The 26,830-nt window shown below is 42.7% G+C and overlaps 1 protein-coding gene across 2 annotated transcripts in view; it reads left to right on the top strand.

Moving 5' to 3' along the window:
• The window catches only part of Plce1 (phospholipase C epsilon 1), a 351,996-nt gene that overhangs the window by 215,321 nt on the left and 109,845 nt on the right, over positions 1 to 26,830 (top strand). For both annotated transcript variants that reach the window (XM_017803186.2, XM_017803185.2), the window contains exon 5: positions 22,270 to 22,415. In XM_017803186.2, the coding sequence (XP_017658675.1) occupies positions 22,270 to 22,415 (146 nt within the window). The remainder of the gene's footprint in view (positions 1 to 22,269; positions 22,416 to 26,830) is intronic.

Genomic DNA, 26,830 nt, shown 5'->3' with positions numbered 1-26,830 from the left:
TTGTTCTGTCATCTGAGAAGGCATAGAAACAGCTAGTATTCCAAGAGCACGCCTAGTCCCTAAATACCATTCTATGATAAAAGGAAGCAAGGCTCCCTAAAGAAGGCTGATTCTGGACTAAGACAGAAAATATACAGGATCAGCTGCAAGCAGCTGGACGTAGCAGGCAGAAAGGAAGTGTTCAAACAGAAATAGTGATGGAATGTGTCAACACAGGAGGTAACTGAAGGTGTGCCCCATGATCAAAGCTGGAGCAGTCCACAGCAAAGTAAGGGAGTACTGGTTATAGCCCAAAGCACAAAATTAATACTCATGGGTCTATGCTAATATGATTGAATAAAGAAACACAGGAAGTAGAATAGACAAATCTCTTGTGAAAAAGAATTCTAAATAGCTTATGAATATTCCTACCTGTGCTGAGACATGGGGTGTTTTGCTCCTGAAGTCTACACTGTGTCTAGTGACTTCCTTCCAACAAAGACATTCAGTAGAAACTACAAAATAACATAGATTAGAATGTAGTTGTTATGTGTGAATGTGAAATGTATCCCACAGGCTCAGGTGCTAAGTGCTTGGTCCCGAGCAGGTGGCTCTGTTCTAGGAGGTGGTGGAAACTTTAGGAGGTAAGACCTTGGAGGTAGAAGGTCATGGAGGCATATTTTTAAAAGGATACACTTGGACCCTGCCTCCTCCCCCGACCCCCTGCCTCTGTTTCATGTCCACCATGATGTGAAGAGTCCCCTCCACCACATGTTTCTGCCACCATAATGCTGCCCAAGCACATGGAACCAAGAGACCATGGACTGGATCCCCTAAACCTGTGAGCCAAAATAAATCCTTTCACCTTCAAGTTGTTCTCTCAGGCATTTTGTCACAATGAGGATATAAAACCAACTAGTACAGTGGTTAGTCCTGGTAGATAACCATTCATTCATTCATATGACAATTGCATGATGTTAAACTAAGACCTTAATGAAATCAGATACTGAGCGCCAGGTATATGGAAATTTTCTGCACTATTCTTGTTGTTTTTCTACAAAACTAAAAATATTCTTATTGGTAGAATTTCCATTTCTCTTTTTTATATTAAAACATAAAAGTAAAATTAAGGGAAAAATACACCCAGATTTTATAAGGCTTCTTAGCATGATAGTGCTAGAATCCATCTAAGACACTTACTTTTTAATAAAGCTATCTCTTTTTACAAAATAAAGAGAAATAAAAGACCCCAAATGTCTTTTATTTAGAACACTTTGCTCCACTAAAAAAAATCCTCTCTGAAGAATTTCAGTTTAATCTTCATGAAAATTTTAACAAGATATGTTCATTTAAAGGCTGTAGAACTTTGAATCATGTGAGCTTTGAGTGAAAAACTTATTATGGTTATTTTATTGTTGCTCATTGAGAAACCCAACAAAGAAATGACTGGATATAGGAGGGCTATTCCAGTTCGAAAACATAAAGAAATTTGGAGAAGAAATTTGCTTCTTAAAAAAAAAGGCAGCAAATAATCATTCTGAACATCAAGTCCAAAATCAAAACTGTTCTTTCTGCCAAGTTAAAGACAAAATCCAGCCTGACTTTAGTTTGTTGTTTTATGTGTTATTTAGTTCTTCTTTTCATATTAATGAATAAGAACAAATAAGATCAACTTAAAAATGTTGTAGAATCCAACATTTGTTTAATGTGACTGCCACATGAGAACAGGGCTACATAATAAACATCTGGACATTTTATCATCTTTATTTATTCCTGACCACAAGCACCCCCACCCCTGCCGGCCAAGATAAAAGTAATACCTTTAAAGGCCACTTCCTGTAACAAAAAGTTTCTGGAAACATGTATTAGGTTCAGATCCACATGGGTCTGTGACAAGACTGAACCCAGAACCCCACCACCACCACCCGTAGAAGTTGGTGCTCTCCTGTCTCCCCCTCCAACTGTCAAGTATCTGATTGCCTGCCGTCCCTTCTGCCTGGATTCTCCTCCTGGGATGGCACTTGGGATCTGTACCAAGTATTCCTCTAGAGATCACTTGACCACATCTATGCGCTGTTGGTCATCTATGGCTTGGTGATAGTGTGAGGAACCCCTGACTACAGTCAGTTTAAGCACAGCAGAAGTAAACATTTACCAGGTATATGGCCTTCGTCCGTTGGTTTGTTTCACCCTGTCTCATCCAGTGGCCATGTGAAACCTCACCTCTGCAGCTACCTATTTTCAGCTGACCTTACCCAACACCCAGTTAGCACTTTCCCTAACTGTGCTGTCCTCTTGGGTTTTTCTTTGTGATTCTTTCCTAGTTGATTAAGTGAAATAGTCATGATCTGTGGTAGTTGCTCTAACCCAGCTCATAACCTTCATAGCTACAATTGGCTGAATACTTGGATGAGCTGGTTCTATGTTTTAGAACTTCTGTGGGGAACTTTACCACACCCTCTGCACAGACCTAGTTAAAGTTGTTCCATTTCATAGACAGAACATTGAAACTCAAGAACTTACTAGACATACCTGGAAAATGGGAGAACGGTTACAGGATTCAGCACATTCCATGAGCCTCTGAAGCTCCACACATCACGGCACCTCAGGTGGATCATGGCTCACACTCTGCTCCTGGCTGTGACTCTCTTCTCCATAGCACCTAGGAATCCCTGTCAATTCACCCTGCATATCCATCCACACCAGCACCTCCTGGACACTTTTTTTTTCACATTTGCCAAGTTTCTTCCATGAAAGGAAAAATAAATGTGTAAATAGGAATCTTTATTTCATATTAATATTTTAGGTAGACATTACTATTTTTATATACAATTGACCAATCACACACAGTTTGTGAGACTAAACTACCTTTTTGTGTGCATGCGTATGTGTGTGTGTGTGTGTGTGTGTGTGTGTATTTGTGGTTCTAGGGGTTGAATCTGGAGTTTCACACATGCCAAGCATATTCTGTACCACTGAACTATATCTCTGTCCTTTAAATAAAATATAAAATTATTCAGGTTGCAATAAACTTATTGTCCCTTGGTTTTTGATGAGCTCACACTTTGCAGCAAAAATGCCATAATCAGGAACACCTTGATTACTAAAGCCATTTCATCTGTGGCCTCACCATTTTATCTGAAGAACCTGATGGACTTGGTAGGTTGCTGGAGCTGAGTATCCATAAAAAGAAATGAAAAGATGTGAGCAAGCTGGGGATATAGACTAATTGGTAGAGTCCTTGCCTAGCATGTGTGAAGCCCTGGGGTTCAATCCTAAAAACCTGGGTGATGATGCATGTCCGTAATCCCAGCATTCAAGAAGTGGATGCAGAAGGATCCAAAGTTCAAGTTCATCCTTAGCTACATAGGAAGTCAAGGACAATCTGCAACGAGAGAGAGAGAGAGGGAGAGAGAGAGAGAGAGAGAGAGAGAGAGAGAGAGAGGGAGGGAGAGAACAAAGACGTGAGGATTTATCTGCTTCCCTCCTGGACTCTGATGGTGATGGTGATGATATGCTGATGGTGATGAGTGGAAAGAAAAGCACTTAGACCTCAGGTTTGGCTGCCCTTCCTAGGAGCAAGTAAAAAGCAAACAAGCCGAGAGAATGTGCACAACAAGGGAAGGCAGAAGAATTATTAGTCTCCAATTTGAAACAATATCGGGTAATGAAAAGGACAAGACTCCTCAGATTTTAGTCTAAACACTTCCATTAACCAGCTGTTCGCAGCTTTGGCAAAGGCAACCTGTCTAGCCCTTATTTTCCTTTTCTATAAATTGTAAAATTTCAACACCGAACTGTTCTTTAGCATCTTATTTATGTTTCCTCCTAGTTGAAAAGAGGGGAGGGGTTTGAGGAAAGTTTCAAAATCTTAGGTTTAAAAAGACTAGAAATCACCCAAACGAGAAAAATAGATGTTGTTGACTCCACAGCTGGTCAGAGCTTCCCAACAGCCCAAGCAAAAAGATGAGATGTTAGGTAATACTTCTCATCAGTGATAAAAGGAAAAGGGGAGTCAGAAGGAAGCGAAAGGCAAGGAAAGAAAAAAGGCAGAGAAACAGAAGCGTGCCAACTCAGAAAATTCAAGTTGCCTCCTCAAACTCTGGCAGGAATGGCTAGTGTGTGTCCTGTGGAATATGGATAGTGTCTACTAAGAAGCTGTCTCCCTCAGGCTGTATTTTGTACAGATCCTCAATAAAGGATGGAGTTCAAAAGCATGAGTCTAAGCGACAGTGTGAGGAACTGAAAGAATCCGGTCCAGGTGTGTTGCTCGCTGACAGGAAGATAAAGCTTCGAGTAGCTAAGGAAGGAATGCCTTGCACAAACCTTAGAGTGTCTTTCTAGAATTCCAGTTGCCTTAGCCAGAGTCTTGACAAGTGTGACATGCTACAGACAGTTGACTATTGACATTCCTGACAAGTCCTTATATATGCTAAATTAATCCAGATTTGTGAAAGCCCTCCCTACCACCACCCTTCCAGTCTTCAGGCCACTCTTGTCTTGGACCTATAAAAATTGCCAAGAAACTTTATTTTTATGATGGCTCATGGTAAGGAGAGGAGGGAGGGAATTTTATTTCCTACTGTTTAAGATATTATATGGGGGGCTGGAGAGATGGCTCAGCGTTTAAGAGCACTGACTGCCCTTGCAGAGGACCCAAGTTCGATCCCAGCACTCCCATGGCAGCTAACAACTCCAGTTTCAAGGGATCCGACACCTTCTTCTGATCTCCGTGAGCACTACATGGCATGGGTGCACTTATACACATGCATGCAACACACTCATATACATAAAATTAAAATAATAAGTTTTTAAATAAAAAATAAAATGTTATATTATTGGATTTTTTTTTTTTTTTGCAAGCATGTATTACCTTCAAAGAGAAAGCTTAAACCAGGGACCTGTGATGGGAAGAGGGAAAGAGAATGAAGATGAAGGATCATTGATGGAAATGCATTTGACAAGGTCTTTAACACAGAGAATAAAGGTACACAGGGGGCTCTGGCCAGTCTTCTCGCTTAGATGTTGTTCTACTAATGCTTGAATGACTAAACAAATGGAACATTGAGAAGAGGACCAACCAGCTGGCCAGGGTCTGAGGGTGGATGTTGCCACCTGGCCACCTCACCTAGAAAACAAAGTACTATGGCTTCTTTAAACCTCTTTGCCATGCGTAGGGCAGCCTCCCAATACCCTTTCTAAAATGAGCAGCCTTACATACACCCCAGGTCCCCACACGGCTTATCTGTCAACTAGAATTGCATTTCAGGGGCAGGCTGCCAAAGATGGCTCTTCTGATCTAACATGATTGGAAACGAGCTCTTCCTCCTGTCATCAGCCAGCACTTGCATTTTGAGGTGCCTGGAATATCATCCATTCGTTCATTCAGTCATCATCCAGAAACACTGATTAGATGCCATATGTTGTTCTGGGCTCTAGGGACCCTGCATCCAAAAGCTGAACTAAACCTCTACCCTCATGGAGCTTATATTCTAGTTAGATGGAGGCAAATGGAAAGTTGGAAAAATACATGGATTGATGTATATTGGGGAGAAAATTATGACTTAATTGTGGTAACACCTGAAAGACACCAACCTGACCAGATGATAATCAACCTGACTAAATGATGAAGATTCCTATCTCCATCTGCAAGGGTTTCCATCACTTGCCCTCTATCATGTGCTCTCTGGGGTAATGCAGCAAGCAGAGCCCAGTTCCAGCCTCTACTTCCCTAACAGCACAATATCACTTTAGTCTGGTCATAAGGAAATGTCAGGCAGAACCAGACTGAGGGCCATCCTATAGAATGCAAGGCCTGTAGGCTTGGAAATTACGTGAAGGCATGAAACTGGGAATGATGACAGAACTTCAGACCAAAGAGACCTGAAAAAAAAATGCAACCAGCTGCATCAAGAGCATCTGAGAACTTGCTGGAAATGTGGGCTCTTCTGCCACCATCCTCAACCACTGAGGAGTCATAATATGCATTCAAACAAGATCCTCAGCAACTTCTGTGCATATTTAAGGTCAGTGATGACCAGGGCCCTACACATAAAGCTTCACTCAACAGATTTTTTCCAGGACAATGCCCGCTCTTTTCCTGATCTATTGAATTAGATGGCAAAATGGTGGAATCTGAAATTGGGTATTTTTTAAACTCTTGCAAATGGATCTATTGTGAGTTACACTTAGGAATCCCTGGTCTCCAAACGATCTTATCATTTGCATAAGAGTCCAAAGAGGTTCTACTTCAGCTTCAGAACACAGATTAGAGAGCCATGTTAATCGTCACCACAGTTCCTGCTCTGATCACCAATCTATGACCCCAAGCTAATACCTTAATGCAGGGTGGAATGTAAGTAAATATCACTGGCTCCCATTTCAGAAGTTTTCTAGAACATTTAAGTGGATTTGAAAAATACTTTTTAGAGGATTGTTTGTTCAAACTTCATTCTCCTTCCAATCCTTGTTTGGCATAGTTTAATCAGATTTAAACTGGTGAGTGTTCTTTGTAAGGTTGTGTTTCTTTTCTTCCAGGGCATGTAAACCAGAACATCTGGGTTTTATCATTAGAGTACTAAAACATAACCATCAATTTTAGAAAATTTGGACCAGCGTGTATATTCTACAGGTGTTAGGTATATTTAATAGATGCCTGGGACTGCTTACTGAGAGTTAAAAGGTTAAAAATGTGTGTGTATCAATTTTGTTTCTGCAAAGTATTTAAGTGAACATGTAAATTTTGACTATGTTGCCCAACACTTAGAAAATAGGAGGAAATAGGGGTAAAATGTCTTAGTTAAATTTTTATGAAAATGTACAGTTTGGGATATTATTTGTTTTATATTTTATACTAAATTCTCATTAACTCATAGCAAAAAAACTGTCTTGCTTTCTTCTTAACCCCTGCCAATTTTCTCCTTAGTGACTCTTGGACCTTAAAAGTATCATCCTTTAATTGTTTCTTCTCTATCTCAGGAAAAATAGATAAATGTAAGATTTGGAACCTGGGCTGGGTATAATGTAGGCATAGTCCACACAGGACTGTAAGAAATGATGCTATCTAGCAGGGAGTCTGAGCAGGCACTAAGAAGCCAACTATGGAAAGTAATAAGACATTTAGAAGTTGTCATATCCAAGTTCAGAGAAACTCCACATGAAATATAGTTAAACTTCCTGTTTGCTTAAGCTGTAGAAAGTAGTTTTGCACTATTTCTCATAAGTCCATGATTCTGCTCGTAGACTAGCTTTATGTTGAGGGCATGGGAAAGAGACTACAAAACTGTATTGCGCCCTTAGTAAATACTAGAGCTGAGTCAGCACCCCTGACTTCAAACATGGACTCCCTATAGCAACTAGTACAGAATATGTGCCCAGTCAGCATGCCAAAAACACAATCTCTTGTTGGTTGGGTTTGGCTTAGCGATTTTTTTAGTAGTAGTAGAAGACATGTCACTTTCTAACAGAAGAATGTTACCTCTCTGCCACTAATATTTACCCTTCTCTACAGGAAAAGCCAGGCTGGTATTGGCTCCCACTCTCTTCCAGGATCTATATAACCCTTGAATTGCTAGGCATCCTAGGTACCCTCCAAGGGGTCTGTTACATGCACAGGAACTTTCAGCATAGCCACATCTGCTTTGATGGACTGCCCTGATGAAAGCAAGCCAGATTTCACTTATCCCACTTAGCAGTATCACTCCAAGTCCTGCCATCTGCATGGCCCCTGTCTCCAAAACAAATCCTCTTCCTCTGCTATTTTAAAGCCATCTTCAAGCTTCATAGGTCCAAGGTTTTGAATTTCTGTGGCTCCTAACCTTGAGTGTGCCCACTGAATTCATAATTCACTGTGGGTGGTGACAGCTGCTCCCTCCCTTCCTGAAATAGATCCTAACCAGAGGGTCTCCAATGGTCTCTTCCTGCCACCCTCCTCTTATAGAAGCATGGAAGTTTTCTTCCGTTGGCCTCTCCATCTCTGCCATCTGAAATGAAGACAAACAGGAAATGCATCATTAATTCTCTTTTTTCTGGAGCTTTTCTTCTACAATTCTGCCCTGTCTCCATCCTCCTCCACCCTTTTCCTCTGGTAGCCAGGTCTGCAGAGCACAGCTGGTATTCCTCTCTGGCCAGAGCTTCAGGGGAAAAGTTCAAGCCCCTGCAATTCTGCAGATCGGTCTGCCACCATGGCCACCACTTGGACCCCAACCAGCATGTTGAGAACTGTGTTTTGGCAAGTCCTGAACTGGGCACTGTAATTTGAATTGCCCTCGTTCCTAGGCTTTTGCCTCACTAGGAGCCACTGTCAGTGTCTCTAAGTTAGCTGTCTATAGTAGTCGCTACCGTTCTCAGTTCCCCCCACTCCCTGACATACCCTTACCATCTACCCTCCTAGCACGTACCACTTCACCCAGGAGCCTGCATCTGAAGATCCACAGAGGGAGGACAGGTGGGTCAGCACATCTTCACAGAGATAACAGAAGCCCTGCAGGTTATGACTAGACTGTCCTGAGGTCAGGAGACCTGGGGTCTAACCACAGCACTGACATTCACTTACTGGCTGACCTTTGTAAGACACCTAACCTCTCTTTCCTCTGTTTCTTTCTCTATCAAATAAGGGAAATGAGCTAAATACCATCTAAGGTCTTTTCAAATGCCAACATTGAGGTTCATTGGATGATCAGTTGCTACATCATGCAGTAAAAGCTGCTCTGTTCTCTGAGCAATTGGCCCATTGGTAGCCTTGACTGTAAAACAATAAAAGCCTATGTGTCTTGATCCCCTCACTTTGAATTATAAGAAAAATCCTCCTTCGTGTCTTGATTTTTTCCACTGACACACCATTTCTAAATTTATGGAACCAATTGAACTCAGTGCCGCCCTTTTTGACTGCTTCACCCTCTTATAGCCTACCCACACCAAGCAGTTTCTAGAAATGAAAGAATGTGTTTTCAGGAAGTCAGACACAGGTGTCAGATCTGCAAAACTACCAGTGGACATGATCCCTGGATTATATCCACTCTGGGTGGAAGGGACTGGGAGAGACCCAAGGTTGATATGCCAAGTTATTCTAGATTTTAGAAGGAAAAAAAAAATCATATGGCCAAAGGAACTGGGGAAACACTGAATTAGCTCCTTAAAGATTTATCATGTTCATCAGCATCTTAAAGGCTCCAAGAAATCCTGCCAGTAAAAAAAAAAAAGAAAAACTTTTGTTAATCCAGCGTTTCCTGAACTTATATGGCCCCAGACACTTTCTTCACAAAATGCATAACATCTGGTAGAATATGTGCCTGGATCACAGTTCGAGAAGCATTACCTCCAAACACTGCTGACCTATTTCTGTCTGGGGTCTTCAGAGCAGAAAGGGATAACAACAGCTGCTGGGGATATTTACTGCACCCCTACTACTCAGAGAACATGGGGTAGTGATTTTAAATAAGAAGATCAAGTGTCTGTCCATCAGGATTTCAAAACCTAATGCTACTAGGAACCAATGCATCTGATCGGGCAGCAAACAAGACAAATTAGCATCAAGTACAGCATGCAAGGGTAAGACCACTGGACAGTTGTTTGACAGCCTGACTTGAATTCTGTGCTTGCAAATGGTGCGATGTCCCTTTGTTTTGCAAGCCACCACTTGCCAAGTACTTGAACTCATTAGTGCACACTCACTGTTTATTTTACAAGTTTTATAATTGGAGGAACACTTTGAATAATTCACAGTTCTGTGGTTTTTACACAGAATTAGGATGTGTTCTTTCTCCAAAAAAATTACTTTCACTTTTAATAAATTATTTTTATTTATTGTTTGTTTTTTGAGATGGGTCTCTCTGTGCTGCCCACACTTATCTGACTCGAGAGTTAATGTGGTCCTCCCACCTCTGGCTCTTGAGTATCTAGGACTCCTCTAGGACTCCAGGCATGCACAACTATGCCCAGCAGTGCCTTCCTTTTCATAAAACAGGAAAATGTTGAAATGGCCAGTGTCGTGTGAGTGTTTGAATCCTGCTCCATCCAGGGCTACAACTGTACTCCTGTGCACCTGATCTTTCTGGGACCCAGACCCTGGATTCCCTTTGAGAGCCAGTATGTGACTTGCCACCATTTTTCTCTAGCAAGCCTATCTCTCCATGTACCCCCAAGTTCCTAGAAAGCCCTTCAGGTTGACCCCTTGCTTATCTTCTTCTAGTCCCTCACTTCCAGCTTCACTTACACCTTCTATTTCAAGATTTCAGGGGGGGGTATGTGTATGGTATATATGGTATATATACTTGTGTGTGTGTGTGTGTGTGTGTGTGTGTGTGTGTGTGTGCATTAGTCAGCCCAAGGCACTCATGTAGAGGTCAGAGGACAACTTACAGAAGTCAGTTCTCTCCTTCCATTATATGGGTTCTAAGGATCAAACTCAAGTTGTCAGGCGAGGTAGCAAGTGCCTTTACCCACTGAGCCATTTGGCAAGCCCTCTATGTTTACTTTTTAAAGATTTTTTTAATACATGAGGGAGTATGTATGTGCATGCAGGTGCCTGTGGAGCCCAGCAGTACCCGATTCCCCTGGAGGTGGAGTTAGAGGCAGTTGTAAGCTGCCCAGTATGGATGTTGGGAACCAAACTCAGGTCTTCTGGAAGAGCTGTTCACACTCCTAACTACTCAGCCATCTCTGTAGTCCCCACCTTTATTTTTTGAGACAGGGTCTCTCACTGAATCCGAAGCTCATTGATTATGCTAGACTGGCAGGCCAATGGGCTTTAGGGATCTGCTTGTCCCTGTCCCTGTCCCCCTCAGCACTGGTATTACAGGTATGTATTCCTCTCCTGGCTTTTTACATGGGCTCTGGGCATCTGAACTCAGGTCATTTCACTTCAAGAACAAGCAATGACTTTACCAACTAAGCCATCTCCCCAGCCCTGGTGACAGGCTTTCTGTGATGATTTTTCTTGTGCCCCCCGCCCTGCACACACACCTTCTGCCTTTCTTTGCTCTTTCTTTCCCAGCCTCTTTAAGAGAAATGAAGGAACATTCTTCTGAGGCTTTTATCCTTGGGAAATCCCTCTTTGTAAAGCAGAGTAGTGGAGCTGAATTAAAAGGCCCCAATGTTTCCATAAGGTCTACAGCTTGAAGAGGGAGCTGCTTGTTAATTTTTAATTATCAATACTAGTTGACATTTATTGAGATACTTGGCTCTGAACACTGGAATCCTTTACATATATTATCCCTTTATTAGTTACCACACCTGTTAAAGAACATTTGATTATTCCTAGTTTATAAAGAAACTGAATCTTGGGGTAATTAAGAAACTTGCCCCAGATGACAAAAACAGTGGGAGGCAGAGCCAAGGGATGAACCTGCATATTTTTGGCTCCACATTCTGAGTTCTTCACCGTCTGGTGCACTCTTCTGTCTCCAAGCACAGGTCCTCTGCCCACAGAACACAGAAGCAGAGGGGATAGGATTCACATTTCATCACATCTGTTCCCTCAACGAAGTCCATTTACAGATCACCCTACGTACATGTACTGCACATACACACTGACTGGTCTCTTCTCAATGGTTTAGTGCAGATCCCCAAATCCAGCAGGACTGAGAGGTAATTGATCTCTGGACGGTCTCAATCTTTTATTTCTTCCCACAGATCTATCCGAAGGGCAACATTTGCCAGCACGTGTACATTAATTTATTCCCTTCCACATCTCCATTGCTGACCGATCACTGGTGTTGGTTGAGTTCTTAGCCTCCAGCTCCTGGCTCACCATCTGCACTGCACTATAAAAGTGTATTTTACACCAAGTGACACAGCTACTTGCTGGACTCACTTTTGCTGTCCTGTGGCAGGTGCTTACCTGCTCTGGAGCTTACCAGGATTCACTGCACATCTCCAAAGCTCCTGGTCCTTCTCAGTAGCCCTGGCAGACAACTTTATTTATTCCTTTTTCTCCATACAGTCTGGCCTCTGGCCAGTGGTTTCTCCATCCAAGAGACTCAGTGAGGGCAACTCTATATGGGCCTAACCCATTCCAGAACAGATGAGAACTCTTTCACTACTCTTCATTCTCCAACATCCAAGTGTCTCCAGGAAATACACTCTTCCAGGCATGAATCAGATTATCCACTGGCCCTCCGGGTCCTGTTTTCCTGGATACTTCTCTAGCACCAGACTTTTGAGCCTCTTGGGTAAAGAGCAAGCTGACAGGTGATTGTGATGGAACCGCCAGCTCTGGGGTAAATGATCTTGCCTCACTTCTCATACATCATAGCCACCAACGCCCTGGGCAGCACAGGTGCATGATTTGTCTTCTGAGAAGGGTAACACTAATAGGGAGCGAGCTATTGCGTTTTATGCATAACTCAAAATAAGAGGCTGTTGAGCACCTGCTCCTTATGCTTGTGCTGGGAAACATGAGGAAAGCAAACCTGCCTTCCAGCAGCTCCTTCTCTAGTGAGGGGTGATGGTCACAGTACAGGGCAGTAAATACAGCTGTAAGTTAAATTAGCACAGAGAGCCTCTGAACTCTCAGAGAGTTCAGGGAAGGCTTCCTAAAGGAGATGACATTTGAGCTATTGGTAACCTATTAGATGGAAGGATGGAAATTGAAGGAGGAGTCAGGGACTGGGGATGATATAGTGTGAGGAGGCTTTGAGTCCTCCAAATAGAAATGCCCAGTTCATTCTTGGGAAGATATTTGAGTCCAGATTCAGAGAGGTGGTAGGTAAGACCAGGTCAGGTGAAGGAAAGTCCCTGTGGAAAGGGTGTGGCAAATGGGAGATTCAAGATCAGCACCCATGAAACACCAGTGTTCAAGAACTAACTCATGCCAGTGGAGTCCAGTGCTTCAGGTGTGGGCTCTGGGCAGGCCTGCTCAGGCTGTGATCCCACCTCTGACACCAGCTTTGTGACAGAACCTCTCTGTGCATCACTTCCATTTATAAACTGGGACCAATAGTGACAGACCTAGCATCAGCTCCTCCGGAACAAGCAACAACAGTGATTTTCCAGGTTCCCCAACTCCCTGGAAGAAAAAGGCCTCAGGAACCAGGCACCCCACACTGGCAGAAGCTCCACGAGAACTTCTCTTCGGATGTCTCCCCCACTCTGATCTCTGCCTGGAATGCCTTCCTGTCTCTGGGAGTGAGTTACAGAGCTGGAATCTCTCACATGTCTTCTCCCATATATTCATTCTTCTTCCAGATTCTGGAATTCAGGAAGACCTTGCCCTATTCTTCAGGCCAAAGACTGAGGGGTGACCAAATAGGAACATTAGTAAGCACCCAACAGGTCTCAGTGCCATATTCCCCGTACACTGAAAACGGTTTCTAAAGGGGATTTAACTGACAGCATTTCTCAGGCTGGTAGCTACCCCAGATCTTTGCTTAAAAGGCATTTTTCAACCCTACTAGTTCAGAGTGGTTGCCTAAGGCTAAAAACTAAGATTATTCACTGTTAACTAATCCCCAGGGGAGAAAATGGGAAGTCACAGAGCCTAGTAGTTTAAAAGCCTGAGCTTTACATTTGGCTTATTCTTAGTTTATAGGTGTGCAACCTTGGGGCATGCTTGTGTAGCCACTCTGAGCCTCAGGTTCCTGATCTTAAAATAAGACTCGAACTATTACCAGCCTGTAAGGCTGAGACGGTTAAATGCTGAACAGGCATTGTATTTCTCAAAAATACATGTCTGACCCATGCAAGTTGTTCTTGTAATTATGATCTTTGGGGTCATGCAAAGAGGCACTGGAGGCATAGCTCAGCAGAAAGCACAAAGTTAATATGCACAAGGCCCTCTGTTCAATCTCTAGCATCAAAAAGAAAGATCATGTCGGGGAAAAAGTTTCATAAATAGCCCTCGAGTAGGATCAGGATAATTTCAAACTAGCAGCTTACCTAGGTCAAGACTTTTTATGTGTTAGTTATGGATTTTTAATTCTCTCATACTTAAATGGGATGAAATAGCTAAGAGTCCATCCTAGGGTTACCAATAAATACTTTCACAAAAGGGGAGGATATGTGCAAGATAAGGCTTAATTTTAATACTGTTTCCTGATTAGCTTCAGAATGAATGATCCATTCAACTTGACTGAGTATGGTAAGAGAAGAGCCTGACTATTGCAGAGCCACTGGGGAATCTCCCAGGCCTGGTTAACTAGAACTGGTATTTGCATATCTCAGTCACAGTATTTTCTCTAGTTGATCTCATGACACTTAATAACTGTGACTATAGACCTAATTTGTGAGTATTTAGGGGATTTATAGTTGAAGAATTCAGAAATAAACAACCACATTTTGCTAACTATGGGCAAGAAATTCTTCCAACATAGCCAGGATGTGCTTTTACCCTCGAGGAGCTGGCAGTGCAAAGGAGGTGGGCGTGCATACAGCTGTAATTACAAGCAAACCATGCTGCCCTAGCTTTCTTATCCCCACTCCAGTCCTTCCCCACTGAGCATAGTGCCCAACACGTGCATGCACATTCAGTACCGATGGAAAGAATGCGTGCTATTACAGCAATTCAGGCCTTTGGAGGACAACTGAGACCCAGTATTGGTAGAAAAGCCAGACTCCCAGAGATGCAGCATATAAATGAGAAAAGCTGACCTTATACTAATCCAATAAGCTGACTCTTTAATTAGTGGTGATAGGTATATTTATGTGACTTTTCTCTCACAAGGCTCCAAGTTCTAGTCTTATTTGCTAGTGCCCAGCATGGCTCATTGGTACATGGTATTTATTAGAGGATGGAGAATCATCTCAAGCTAGAATATATTTGTCAAAGCTTTTTCATTTTCAGTTTCATTTTAGTAGCAACTCAGTGTAAACCTTTTCAAACTGAAAAAAAGGAGAGAGAGAGAGAGAGAGAGAGAGAGAGAGAAACTTTTATAAATGGAGTTGTCAGAAGGTTTCAGTTATGGCTGGTTCTAGGAATCTGCCAAGTCCTCAGAAATCCATCTTCATCTTTCTGTTCTGTTGGCTTCACCTCCAGGCTGACTTTTGTGATATTGTAACAAGACAGCTATGAGCCTCAGGCTCACAGCTTTATAGTATAAAGAAAATGCCCTTACATGTTCACAAGTCATCAAATTGAAAACTGGCATAGAGCTAAGAATAGGCAGAAAATAGAAAATGTTGCTTATATTAGGGCTGGAATGTCTGATGGGTAATTGGAGGGCAACAATAAGAATTAACACTGTAGATGAACGTATAGATCAGATAGATGGTGGCAGCCTTGAACCCCTAAAAAGAGATTTAGAGTTTGTTCTAAAAACAAAAATGATGCAGGTTGGAGATATGTATAATCAAGGTGTGCTTCTCAGGAAGCCTTCTTTGGGTTCCTTCCTTCTCCTCTCTGTACTAAGCAGAGTCTTCAATGGAACATCAGGACTGATTAGTCTTGGATGCCTTGAAGGAGCATATTCTTGGGGTAAACTGGCCTGAGACGTGTGTGTGTGTGTGTGTGTGTGTGTGTGTGTGTGTGTGTATGATGTCTACATAACACACTATTGTGTGTATATGATATATAGATGTGATAAGGCAGCTATAGCTTTATAACTTTAAAATGACATTTTATTCCTGACAAAGTGTTAAGAAGGGGCAACCCATGGGCTATCCTGTCAGTAAAGGATTGTGCTCAGGGCACTCACAGATTCTTCTGGTTTGGGTCTGTTGTAGTTAAGAAGCGGGACTTAGGGACTGCTCTCTTCCAGATTTCTTAGTTCTCTACCTGGAATTCAACCATTCCACCACTCATATAAGATTAATAGTAGTTACAATAGCAGCTGCCATGATCTCTGCAGCAAACATTCATCCAGCTCTTATCTACATACAAAGGCCAGTTGAGATCTGTAATCTCCAATTTCACTCTCACAGTAATTTTATGAGGTAAATATTATTCCCATTTTACTGAAAAGGGAATTGAGGCCCAGAGCAGTTAGGCAGCTTGCCTTGGAGACATGTCCAAGGAAACAGTAGAGCTGGGAGATCCACTCCCCTCAGATGCACATGATCCCCACCACTGCTCCACACTGCCTCTAGAGCTCTGGCTTCTTTCGAGTTCCAAATGGCCTATGACACAGACCAGGTAGTTAGCACAATAAGGAGCCAGAGGGGGGACTGGCACAACAGACACTGGGCTGGAGCTCTGCCCTGCACCCCAAGGTGCTCAAAACAGACACTGAGCCCCTGTACACATTCATGGACCCCAGTGCAGTTAATAACCACTGAGGAGTTTATCTGGAAGTGCAGGTTCCTGGGTCCTTCCCTTGGAGAGTCTGATTTCAAAGTAAAGGTGAGGTCTTAGATCTGCATTTAACAGAGACCCATCACCACCACCAGTGATCCTCATGTGAGTGATCCACACTTTAAGGAGCACAGGCTAGACATGTCGGGGGATGTGGGGGGTGCTAATGCACGGGTGGGTGTTGGTTGTCTCAGTCTGTGCAGGACAAGCATGGGTGTGCACTTTACATAAACTACCAGAGAAAGCTTTGTTAGACTTTCATTGATTTCTTATATTTCACCATTTGAGCCCAGGATGCCCATTGCAGCAGATTGCCTTTCTGAGAATCTTATGCTAGGCATAGTCAAAAAATATTTGGCAGAAATTCATTTGTCTTCTTTTTCTGGACCTGGGAACAGCAATAGGAAGTGTTCAGGCTTTTCCCCAAATATAATTCCTGAGTGCTGAGAATCCTTTCTGCCCACGGCCTCCTGGGACTCTGGATGACCGGCTTGTTGGCCAGAGGCACCAAGCATCCCCATCCTGGAAATGTGGGAAAGATGGTCTCTGTCCTTGAGAACTCAGGGTCTCAGACAGACCAGATCCATGTGAAAGTCAGGCTCACAGACATAACAAAAATAAACCAGATGCTCATCCATGCAGTAGCAAGAAACCCAGTGCAGATGTAACTGTGGACTTGGGGTCCTACAGTAAGTCAATGAGAATAGGAAGGAACAGAATGGAAGGTGCCAGGTGAACCACCAGAAACACCTTCCCAGAGGAAGCAAGCATCGGTCATTTGTTCACCTACTCATTTGCTAAGTCTCGTTAGACTTCCAGAGGGCAGATCTTGGCTGGTCACCGACTTGATTACTTACCTGCAAGTACAGAAGGACCAACATCTGCCTCCATGTGGACACAGCACCAAATGAGCAGGTCAGGGTGGTATGGGACACCACAGCTTGTGCACACAGTCCAGAAGGAAAGTCAGCAAAGTCCTGAAGACAGTGATGTTTTTGTCAGGTTCCTGAAGGTAGGCTTGCTCCTTTCTGGAGCCCACAGCACAAATGCAAAGGAAGCTCCAGGCTTGCCTACCCACTTTATCTTTCCATCCTGGCTATGTGACAGTTTATGGACACCTCAGATCTCTAGTTCAAACTCTGTTTGTATACCACCACCACCCCCCGGTCCTTTGTGGTCTACAGTGAGACAGACTGAGCCACATAGAAGGTGCTTTGGGCCATTTGGTCAGGGAACTCGGGAGGCCTGGGTCTATAAGAGATGAATGATCTAGAAAGTAGGTGAACAGCCTGTGGATGGTCATTTCCTCCCCAGCCATTGACTTCTTACTGTGTGGAGGGCATAGCTGGACAAGGGTCATTGAGAGCCCTTGTGAGGAGCGGGGCTCAGAGATGCAATCTTGAGGGAAGGTCTAAGGGAAATTCTGCCTGAAGGATGGGTAGGCATGAAGTAATAATGAAGTGCACATGGGCAGCCTTCCCTAGAAGGAGCAGCATCCCACGGAAGAGGCCTGCCTTAGCTCTATGACCAAGGGTGCAGAAGGTCCCATGAGACTGGAGAATGGACATGAGAAAGATTTGACGTTACAGAAGATATAGACAAAACATAATACACCAAGGAAAGATCACTTTGAATGGTGGAAGAACATTCGTTCCTAATTGGGCCAGTATAGCCAATATGGTACTTGATATAGAGAGAGCAAGGTACTCAGTCTGGTTAGGCCTACAAGTACTGAAAAAGGCATAATAATACTGGTAATAACAATGGTGTACATGTGGCACACACCTACAATTCCAGCCACTGAGAAGGCTGAGAGGCCAGCTTGAGCACTTTACTGAGACCTACCTCAAAATAAAAAAGGGCTGGGGATGTAAGTCAGTGGTAGGGTGCTTGTTAGCATATGCAAGGCCCAGGGTTCAGTCCCCAGTACAGAAAGAAAGAAAATTGAAGGAAAGGAAAAGAAATGGAAAGAGGGAGGGAGATATATCTGGAAAAAAGTAATTATTAAGGAATTATGGGCATGATTCAGGGGTTAGGATCATCAGGATAAACCCAAGCCTTCTGGGAAAAGCTCTTAAACTATTGAGCTAAGGGGCTGGAGAGATGGCTTAGAAGTTAAGAGCACTTTTTGCACAATCATGAGGACTGGAGTTAGGATTCCAAAACTCGTGTAACAAGCCAGGTGTCCTGAGAATGCCTGTAACTCATCTCTGAGGGATCTAATGCATACACTAAATAAATAAATAAATAAATAAATAAATAAATAAAGAGAATAAATAAATAAATAAATAAATAAATAAATAAATAAATAAATAAATGATCGTATATGTGTACATATAAAAGAATTGAGCCTAGAATCTAATTCTCTCCTTGTCTATTCTGAATACTGAAATTCGGCAGCATAATCTTCCATAGGTAACACCTCTGTGGTTTTCATATTTTTCTTTGTGACTGAATATCCCGAAAGTCCTTCTAAATTGGCAGTGCATTTCATTTTCCACTTAGTAAATTTGACTGCCATGTATGTTTGGGGCAACGTTTTGAAGTTTACTTGTGTCATTGATGACACTCTGACCGCTTAACACCAGTAAAATTATGAATGAATTAGATGTAATAAAAATTGTCCCAGAAGGGGCTGGAGAAAAGGCCCAGCAGTTAAGAGCACTGGGTGCTCTTACAGAGGACCTGGGTTCAATTCCCAGCATCCACATGGTAGCTAAGAACTGTCCTGACTCCAGTTCCAGGGGATCCAGTGCCCTCTTCTGACCTCTGTAGTCATTGCACGACAGAGGTGCACTTACATACATGCAAGCAATGCACTCATACACACACACAAAATAAATAAATAAAAAATAAAAATAGGGGCTGGAGAGATGGCCCAGCAGATAAGGGCACTGGCAGCTCTTGCAAAGGACCCGGTTTGAATCCCAGCACCCACATGGCGACTAACAGCCATCTGTAACTCTAGTTCCAGGGGATCCAACCCTGTCTTCTGTCCTGTGCGGGCATTGCACAACCTGGTTGCATAGACATAAAATAAAAATAAAGCAAAAAAAATTTTAATAAATTAAAAAAATACTTTTTTTAAACAAAGAATTGTCCCTGACACTTAAAAGCCGATGGGGGGGTGGGCTGTTTATGATAACAGTGCTTACATAATCTCAACAACCGGGGCCCTGGGGACTCACACTGGCAGATGGAACAGTTGATTTAAATTATATTTCCATGTGAAATACCGTATCGCTATTTTTTTCCCTAACATTGTGGGAAAGTGTATGGAAAATTATTTGACTGGTAGGAAATAAATCTGTGTGTATGATCGGGATTGAGACACAAATCAAATGGTAGTCTATGCCAGCTCTCTGAGGAAGCCCTCTCCTGGAGTGAGTCCAGTCACTATGTGGTACAATAGCCTTAAAGGATAGTGGCTTTCGAATGAGCCTGACTTACTGACTTTCAATAGGAAAGACACTAAAGCAACAGGAAGCATATAGCCAGCAGCCTCAAGCAGGAGCTGGGTGACTCTGTGGAACCATTTTAACTTTTCAGAATCTCACTTCCATTTGTAAGGAAAAGGTTTGATTTGCTCCCATTGTAAAGCAGGCTCAGACGAAGCCAACCAAGATAAAGGACGAATTGAATAGTAACACTCAGTGGCATCCAGCCTCTGTTGGCAAAATAAATTCTTGATCCAACCAAACCAAGGTTTCACAAAAATGGCTTTTAAATGGGACACGACCTGGTGACTGTGAGCAAGGGGCTGCTTACAGATGCAGAAGAGCTCATCTCTGGGAACCCCAGAGAGTTACTGGGATGGCATGGGTAGAGCTTGTCTTTGTGGCTTGGTTCCAGGTGTGTGATGTTGCTTGGGGCCAACATTCTCCGGAGCCAAGAGAGAACAGAGGCGTGCTCAGAGCCTCCTGGGCACAGGAGTGACAGGTTTTACTTCAACCTACTTCAGAAGGAATCAGCCGAGTCTTCTGCAGGGCTCCCACATCCAGAGTGCAACCCTGTTTGATCGCTAATTCCTTTTTGTAGCTATTTCCCCATTTGTGTCTGTGTAGGGTTAAGAAAGGTGCTTGAGCATCAGTCTCACGTGTTCTGTTGGTCAGTTTGTCTTTAACCGTCTTGGCGGTACTCTTCTTGGTGTCTTTTCCTTTCATCCCAGCTTCGTCTTCAAATGTGCAGCTCCAGGCTGAGTGCTTAAGAGTGGGGCCACGTGTAAAGAAACTGTCGCCTTTATCAGCTGAAATAAAGAGTATTAGACTAAGAGTCCTAGTTTTTACGTATCATGACCTCAGAAAGTCACTTTTCTCAGATTCTTTTGGTATCTTTAGTTGTTCATCTTATTCCTGGTTTCTTTTGTTTCTTTTAGGTTGTGATGCTGGAGATCAAACCCAGGGCTTTGCAAACCAGATTCTTGATCTGGAAAAATGGGATTGGTCTGCCCTCTATGGCAGTTGCAGGCACGAAATGTCATTAATTCTTAACTCGTTTCCACTTGTGATCCATACACCCTATACCTTGAACTCCTACTTTCTCAGATGTCTGAATCACCATTAACTCTGTTCAGGCCTCATTCTCATACAGGCTGAAGAGTTGCTCCCTGGATTTCAGCACTGCTGATGACCCGGATTTAATTAATAGGGTCAAGACTATGGTCTGACAGCTGGCCAAGGTTATGGTCTGACATCAATCCACATGTTAGTCAGGGTAGAGAAAGCAACTCAGATGGACAGAAGTGCCTAAGCACCAAAGTGAAATAGTCTTAGAGTTGAAAGAGATATTTAAAGTTTGCCTTTCATAAGGGATGTAGATGTGAATTATTAAATTTTATGTTCTAGATTCTGTAGTAGAAAAAACAAATTACACTAGAAAAATTTAATCCCAGTGCTAACAAACATGAGAGCGCCTATGTGCATAGTTGGTGGTAGTGAGGGATCCATCTGTAGTGCAGCCTCCAAATGTTGACTCCCAAGTCCAAATCCAGCCTTTGTTACCTACTGTCTGAGAATCTTCAGTAAGCTTCTGGGATCATCCCTGACTCGAGACTCTTGTGAAAGGCAAATGAGATAGCACAGAGTACTTAGAGTGGCTCCTGGTGCTGCATAAGTGTATTTGCTCTTGTGGTGGTTTGAAGGAGAGTATCCCCCATCCAAGTATTTGGACATTTTTCCCCCAGATGGTGGTGCTGTTATGGGAGGTTTTAGGAGATGTGGCCATGCTGGAGGAAAGTGTGTCACTGGGGGTGACCATTCAGAGTTCTTAAGCCTTGCCAGATCTCCCCTTACTCCGCTTCCTGTGCCTGCTTGAAGACGTGAGTGCCTGGCTTTCTGCTCTGGCCATCTCCTGCCCCCATGCTTCCCCTGCCATTATGGATTCTAACTCTCCAAACCATAAGCCAAATAAACTCTTCCTTCTGTAAGTTGCCTTGGTAATGGCATTTTATCAGAGCTACAGAAAAGTAACTGATTCACTCTTTATTGCTTTGTCATTTGAAGAACATAGCAGATAATGTATGTATAGAAGATTGCTCCAAAATATTTTTGTATTTTTATTTGATAGTACATTTTTATTTTTTCTATTTTTAAAGCATTTTTATTTATTTTAGTGTGTATATGTGGAGGTCAGAGGACAACTTTTGAGAGTCAATCCTTTCTTTCTACCATATCAGTTCCAGGAATCAAATTCAGGTCATCAGGCTTGGTGGCTGGTGCCTTTACCTGCTGAGTCATCTCATGGACCCTGATACTACATTTTTATTGCTTGATAAGTGATTTAAATTTACGAGCGAAGAATATTGACTGAATTTGATCTTCTTCCATCAACCAACCATATTTCCATCAAGATTATCCATAGGCCTTAGTTTTTACTTTAAAGATGAAGATGAAGATGCAGCCAGATCAAAGCAGTGATAGACCTAGGTTTTCTCTTCAGAGCTTTTTGCTGAGTTCCTCTTTTTCAGGCCCAAACTGATTTTTTTTAAACTGAAAAGATGTCTTTTGAAAAAGTATTTATCAAGCTATCAGGACTTGACTTCCATGAATGCCCCCCTTACCTTCCAGGTGAGCTCCTGGGTGACATGGCTTATCCTCACGGCGGGCTCTATGGAGGAGAAGCGGGAAGTCTTCTCGTATTTGGTGCATGTGGCCAAATGCTGCTGGAACATGGGCAACTATAATGCTGTCATGGAGTTCTTGGCTGGCCTCAGGTAAGGCTGTAGAACTATGGTGATCTGGATAAGTTTCTTTGATTCGGATTGCTCTGAATTGATTCCCTGGGCATCCACACTTACCAAGCTAGGCAACTGGTAGTGATCATTTGGGGAGTACACTACGTTCTTCCAGCACCATAAACCCTATCCCTCAAAGATGCTGCCAAATTCAGCCTCAACAGACCCTTCATGATCCTGCTTCACTACATCTGCACTGATCCTATGTGCTTGGCCAGGTTAAGTGGAATAACCTGGTTGTACAACTTTTCAGTCCTCGCACTGGTCCCTCTTTTCCCCTTCCTGCCCATGAACCCCACTGATACTGCCCTTTCCCCAGCTCTGCCTATCAGCTGTCCTGGCACTGTAAGCTCCTGGCCACTACTGGCCTATAATGATAACACTGGCTAACACTGAAAATAAGCTCCCAACAGTGTTGGCTCTCCATGTATTGAGCACTCACTGTATGTTAAAACTCGCTAGCTAAACTCGTTCCACACATTATATCCTTTAATTATCAAAACTACTTTTTGAGGTAAATAGAACAGTCTTCCCATATTATATCCAAAGAGGACATGAACAGGGAAGTTAAATCATTCATCCAAGGCCACCTGGTATGGCTGAAATGTAATGCAGGCAGCTTGGGAAGACAAAGACTCACTACATAGCTCAGGCTGACCTCAAACTCCTGCTTTCACTTCCTAAGTGCTGAGAATACAGGCCTGTGCTACCGTGCCCAGCTGCTTTGGATTTAAGAGCCCCATGATCTTGACCACTGTCTTTTCCATCAAGCTAATAACAAAAACTCCATCCCATCCCTCCTTACTCCCCTTCATTCTCAGTTACGTAAGAGAAAGTAACCCCCCCCCCGTAGGAGGCAGTGTGGGATATGAGAAAGGACAGCAAGAGTTGCCTAAGAGATAATGCAGTATTTAGATTATAAATAATTTAATAGTTAGCAACAGAGAATCACCTCCTTGTTCCCCAATGGAATAGCTGTGTGATCTGCACAGGTTACTTGACCTCACTGAGCCTCGGTTTATCTGTAAAACAAGGAAATATATAGCTGTAGCTGTCTAGGTAGAAGAATGCTTCACCTTCTCTGTGAGAGATCTCACCGTGGATAACTGTTGCTTTGTAATAGTACAGTATCAAGACTTTTTGTTGATTCTCCAGGTCTCTACATAAGGATCCCAGGTTGGAGAAGGACATGCAAACTCCCAGAGTTGGAATTTTTTTTTCTTTTCCTTTCCAACTTTCTTAACTAAGAATAAATTCAAATGGCCCTGTTGTTGACTTTTAAATGCCCAACACATATACCAGGCATGGCTCCGAAGAAGAAAAAAAAAATTAAGCTAGTTGGAACCCAGTTCTAGATTCTGGTTCTTTGTGGTAGGTTTCCTACAAAGAATCTGTGTTACATTTGTTTCAGAGAAAAAATTATTGGGACTGGAGAGATGGCTCAGCGGTTATGAGGACTGACTGCTCTTGCAGAAGACCCAGTTCGAATCCTAGCACCTGCACAGTGACTAATAACCATCCGTCCATAACTTCAGTTCCAGGGGATCTGACACCCTCTTCTGACCTGCAGGCATTTCACGACACAGGTGCACTTACATACATGCAGGCAGTATACTTGAACACATAAAATTAAAATAATAAGTAAAATATTTTAAGAAAAATTATTATATGGTGATAAAATAGTTCCATTTAATGATGCTTCTCCTTCTGTGTCTCACTGGGAAGTTGGTGCTAAATGTGAGCCTGGAAGCACTCTTCCCTATGGATGTTACTGTTCTCATGGTATGGTGGCTGACTCCCCCAAAGTAAACATCCGGGAGATCAAGGCATAAGCTGCAATACCTTTTATGTCCTAGCCTCAGAGGTCTGATCCTATCACTCCTACCATACTGCACTGGCCACATAGGATCAGCACTGAGTCACTGTGCACCACATGAAGGAGGGATGGACCACTGGTGACCACCTTGGAGACTGGCTACTACATGGCATGCTTCAGACTCTCTTCATACAAGAATGGCCTAAGAATAACCTCTGGAGACATAGAGGGAGTTTGACTTTTAGATCCAATCTGTTTGAATTCTGAATCCAAGAAGGCCTTACACACAGGAAATTAGACAAAGACTAACCTCAAACCAGGCTACACCTCACTGTGCATTTTGTCTTTCACCCACACCCCACCTAGTTAAATGTTCCTATATTTAGCCTAATACTAAACTTATATTTACAGATAGATGAGAAATGTACCAGGTATAATTAGCTCTTTCCTTGGAACATTATATTCAGGACTTTAGTTGTCAAATAATCTTTCGATGGAATGACTGTAGAGAGGTTTGTATGTGCACTGTTAGGCTTGAAATGCCTTTAGAGTCCATTTAACTACATCAGGGTAACTAGAAGTTTCTCTCTTTTTTTTAAGAAATTAGATGGGAAGAAAGACCATCCTCATTGTTAAATGGCTCTTGTTTTCTATAGACACTGTACATTTTGCTTCCTCTAACTGAATTCTCAGCTCTTTGAAGAAAGTAATTAGAAAGTCAAAGATGTTTCCATAGTCACCTGTCCATTTGTAAGATCCCAGATGAACATCAATGGAAAATAAAGGAAGTTACATGATCCATCGAGATTCTGAAAGAATATTTAGCTATCAAAACGAAAGATGAAGATGTTTTAAAACAGCACCAATTCTCAAGCTAACAAAAAACAGTTGATCTTGGGACTGGAGAGATGGCTCAGCGGTTAAGAGTGCTTATCGTACATGAGGACTTGAGTTCAGATCCCAGCACCCACGGAACAAGGCAGGTGTGGTCTTGCACACAGCACTGAGGAGAGTGGAGACAGAATTGCTGGAGCTTGCTGACTTCCAGCCTAGCTGAAAACATGAGAGCTCCAGGTTCAGTGAGAGACCATCTTTAAAAGGAAGAAGATGGCGGAGCTGGAGAGATGCTCAGTGGTTAAGAGCACTGGCTGCTCCTGTAGAGGACCTGAGTTGAATCCCAGTTAACAGCTGTTCATAACTCCAGTTCTAGGGTTTCCGACGCTCTCTTTTGTCCTCCGTGGGCTCTGCATGACAAGGATACACTTACATACATGCAGGCATATCACTCATATGCATAAAATAAAAAGTTTTTAAAGGAAGAATATGGAGAGTTACAGAGGAGGACACCCAACACCCTCCCCTGACCTTTCTGGGGACACAAAGGGTGCAGACAGCGCTGCACATGTGCGTGTACACACACACACACACACGCACACACACATTAAAAATAATAATAATTGAGCCTTACTGGTTTGTCCTTTGCTACCAAGTGCAATTTGATGACTCCATTGCTCACATGAAGGAGTTATTATTGATAAGAACCATATCTCATCCATTTAATTTGTTCACTCTTCCTCTTTACTGCCAAAAAAAGATTCTAACTGCTTTATAAGAACCCAGTTGTAACACTAGCTGGACTTCATGGGATGAAATCAAGAAACAGTTTTGGTTTCCAGTTTCACTGCCTTTCACAGCTACCCCACTGACTCTTTGACCCTGTGAGAGCTGATGGCTTTCCTTGTCACTTTTGTGGTAAGGCAGCCTCATTTTCCATCCAGGAACAAATCTCATCTTTTTTTAAATTTCTTTTTATTCACTTTTTGTGTATTTCATATAGAACATCTCAAACAATCTTAATCATCTTTATATCCCCTTCCCCACTGGCACCCTCCCATAGCCCCACCCCCGCCACTGGAGCCCATATACTCTGTCATCCCTGTTAAGGCCCACTGTGCAAGTCCATCCACTGAGGTCAAATCAGCCTATCTAGAGTCCCTTGTTTTAAGAAGATCAGCTCTTCTTCACCTAGCAGCAATCAGTTGAATATTTTTTCAGATAAGATTGGGGTCTGCTATTCATTTTCCCAGTTCTATGCTGGGTTTTTGTCTGCCTGAGTTTGTATGGGACTTTTGTATGCTAACACCATTGCCATAGAATCATATAAACAGGTTCCCAGGAGCTTTTAGGACTCTATTTCCATATGGTCCTGTACTTCATCTCTGGCTCTTGCAATCTTTTCTGCCCCCTCTTCTGTGATAGTCCCTGAGCCTTGGGTAGGTGAAGTTTAATAAAGGAGTCCTTTCCACAGACCAGAATTCAGACTTAGAGACTCTTGATCGGTAAGCTTTGGCCATTTGTGACCTTTGGTGTTCAAGTATGGTGTTGAAAACATGGCTGGAATGGTGATAGATCTTAGTGAAAACCCTGAGACTATCAGATCCCTAGACTAATGTGACTTCTTTCTATGTTCAATATATGTATCCTTATATTTACAGACAAATAGTCCAAGATATTTTATGGTTTTGAAGACTAACCTGAATGGGATCATTTCCCTGATTTCTTAACAATATGTTTTTTG

This window comes from Nannospalax galili, unplaced genomic scaffold, assembly GCF_000622305.1.
Source record: "Nannospalax galili isolate Female #2095 unplaced genomic scaffold, S.galili_v1.0 scaffold1027, whole genome shotgun sequence".
Classification (NCBI taxonomy): Eukaryota; Metazoa; Chordata; class Mammalia; order Rodentia; family Spalacidae; genus Nannospalax; species Nannospalax galili.
The sequence above is the reverse complement of the archived record's forward strand: the minus strand, read 5'-3'. Positions and strand labels throughout refer to the sequence as shown.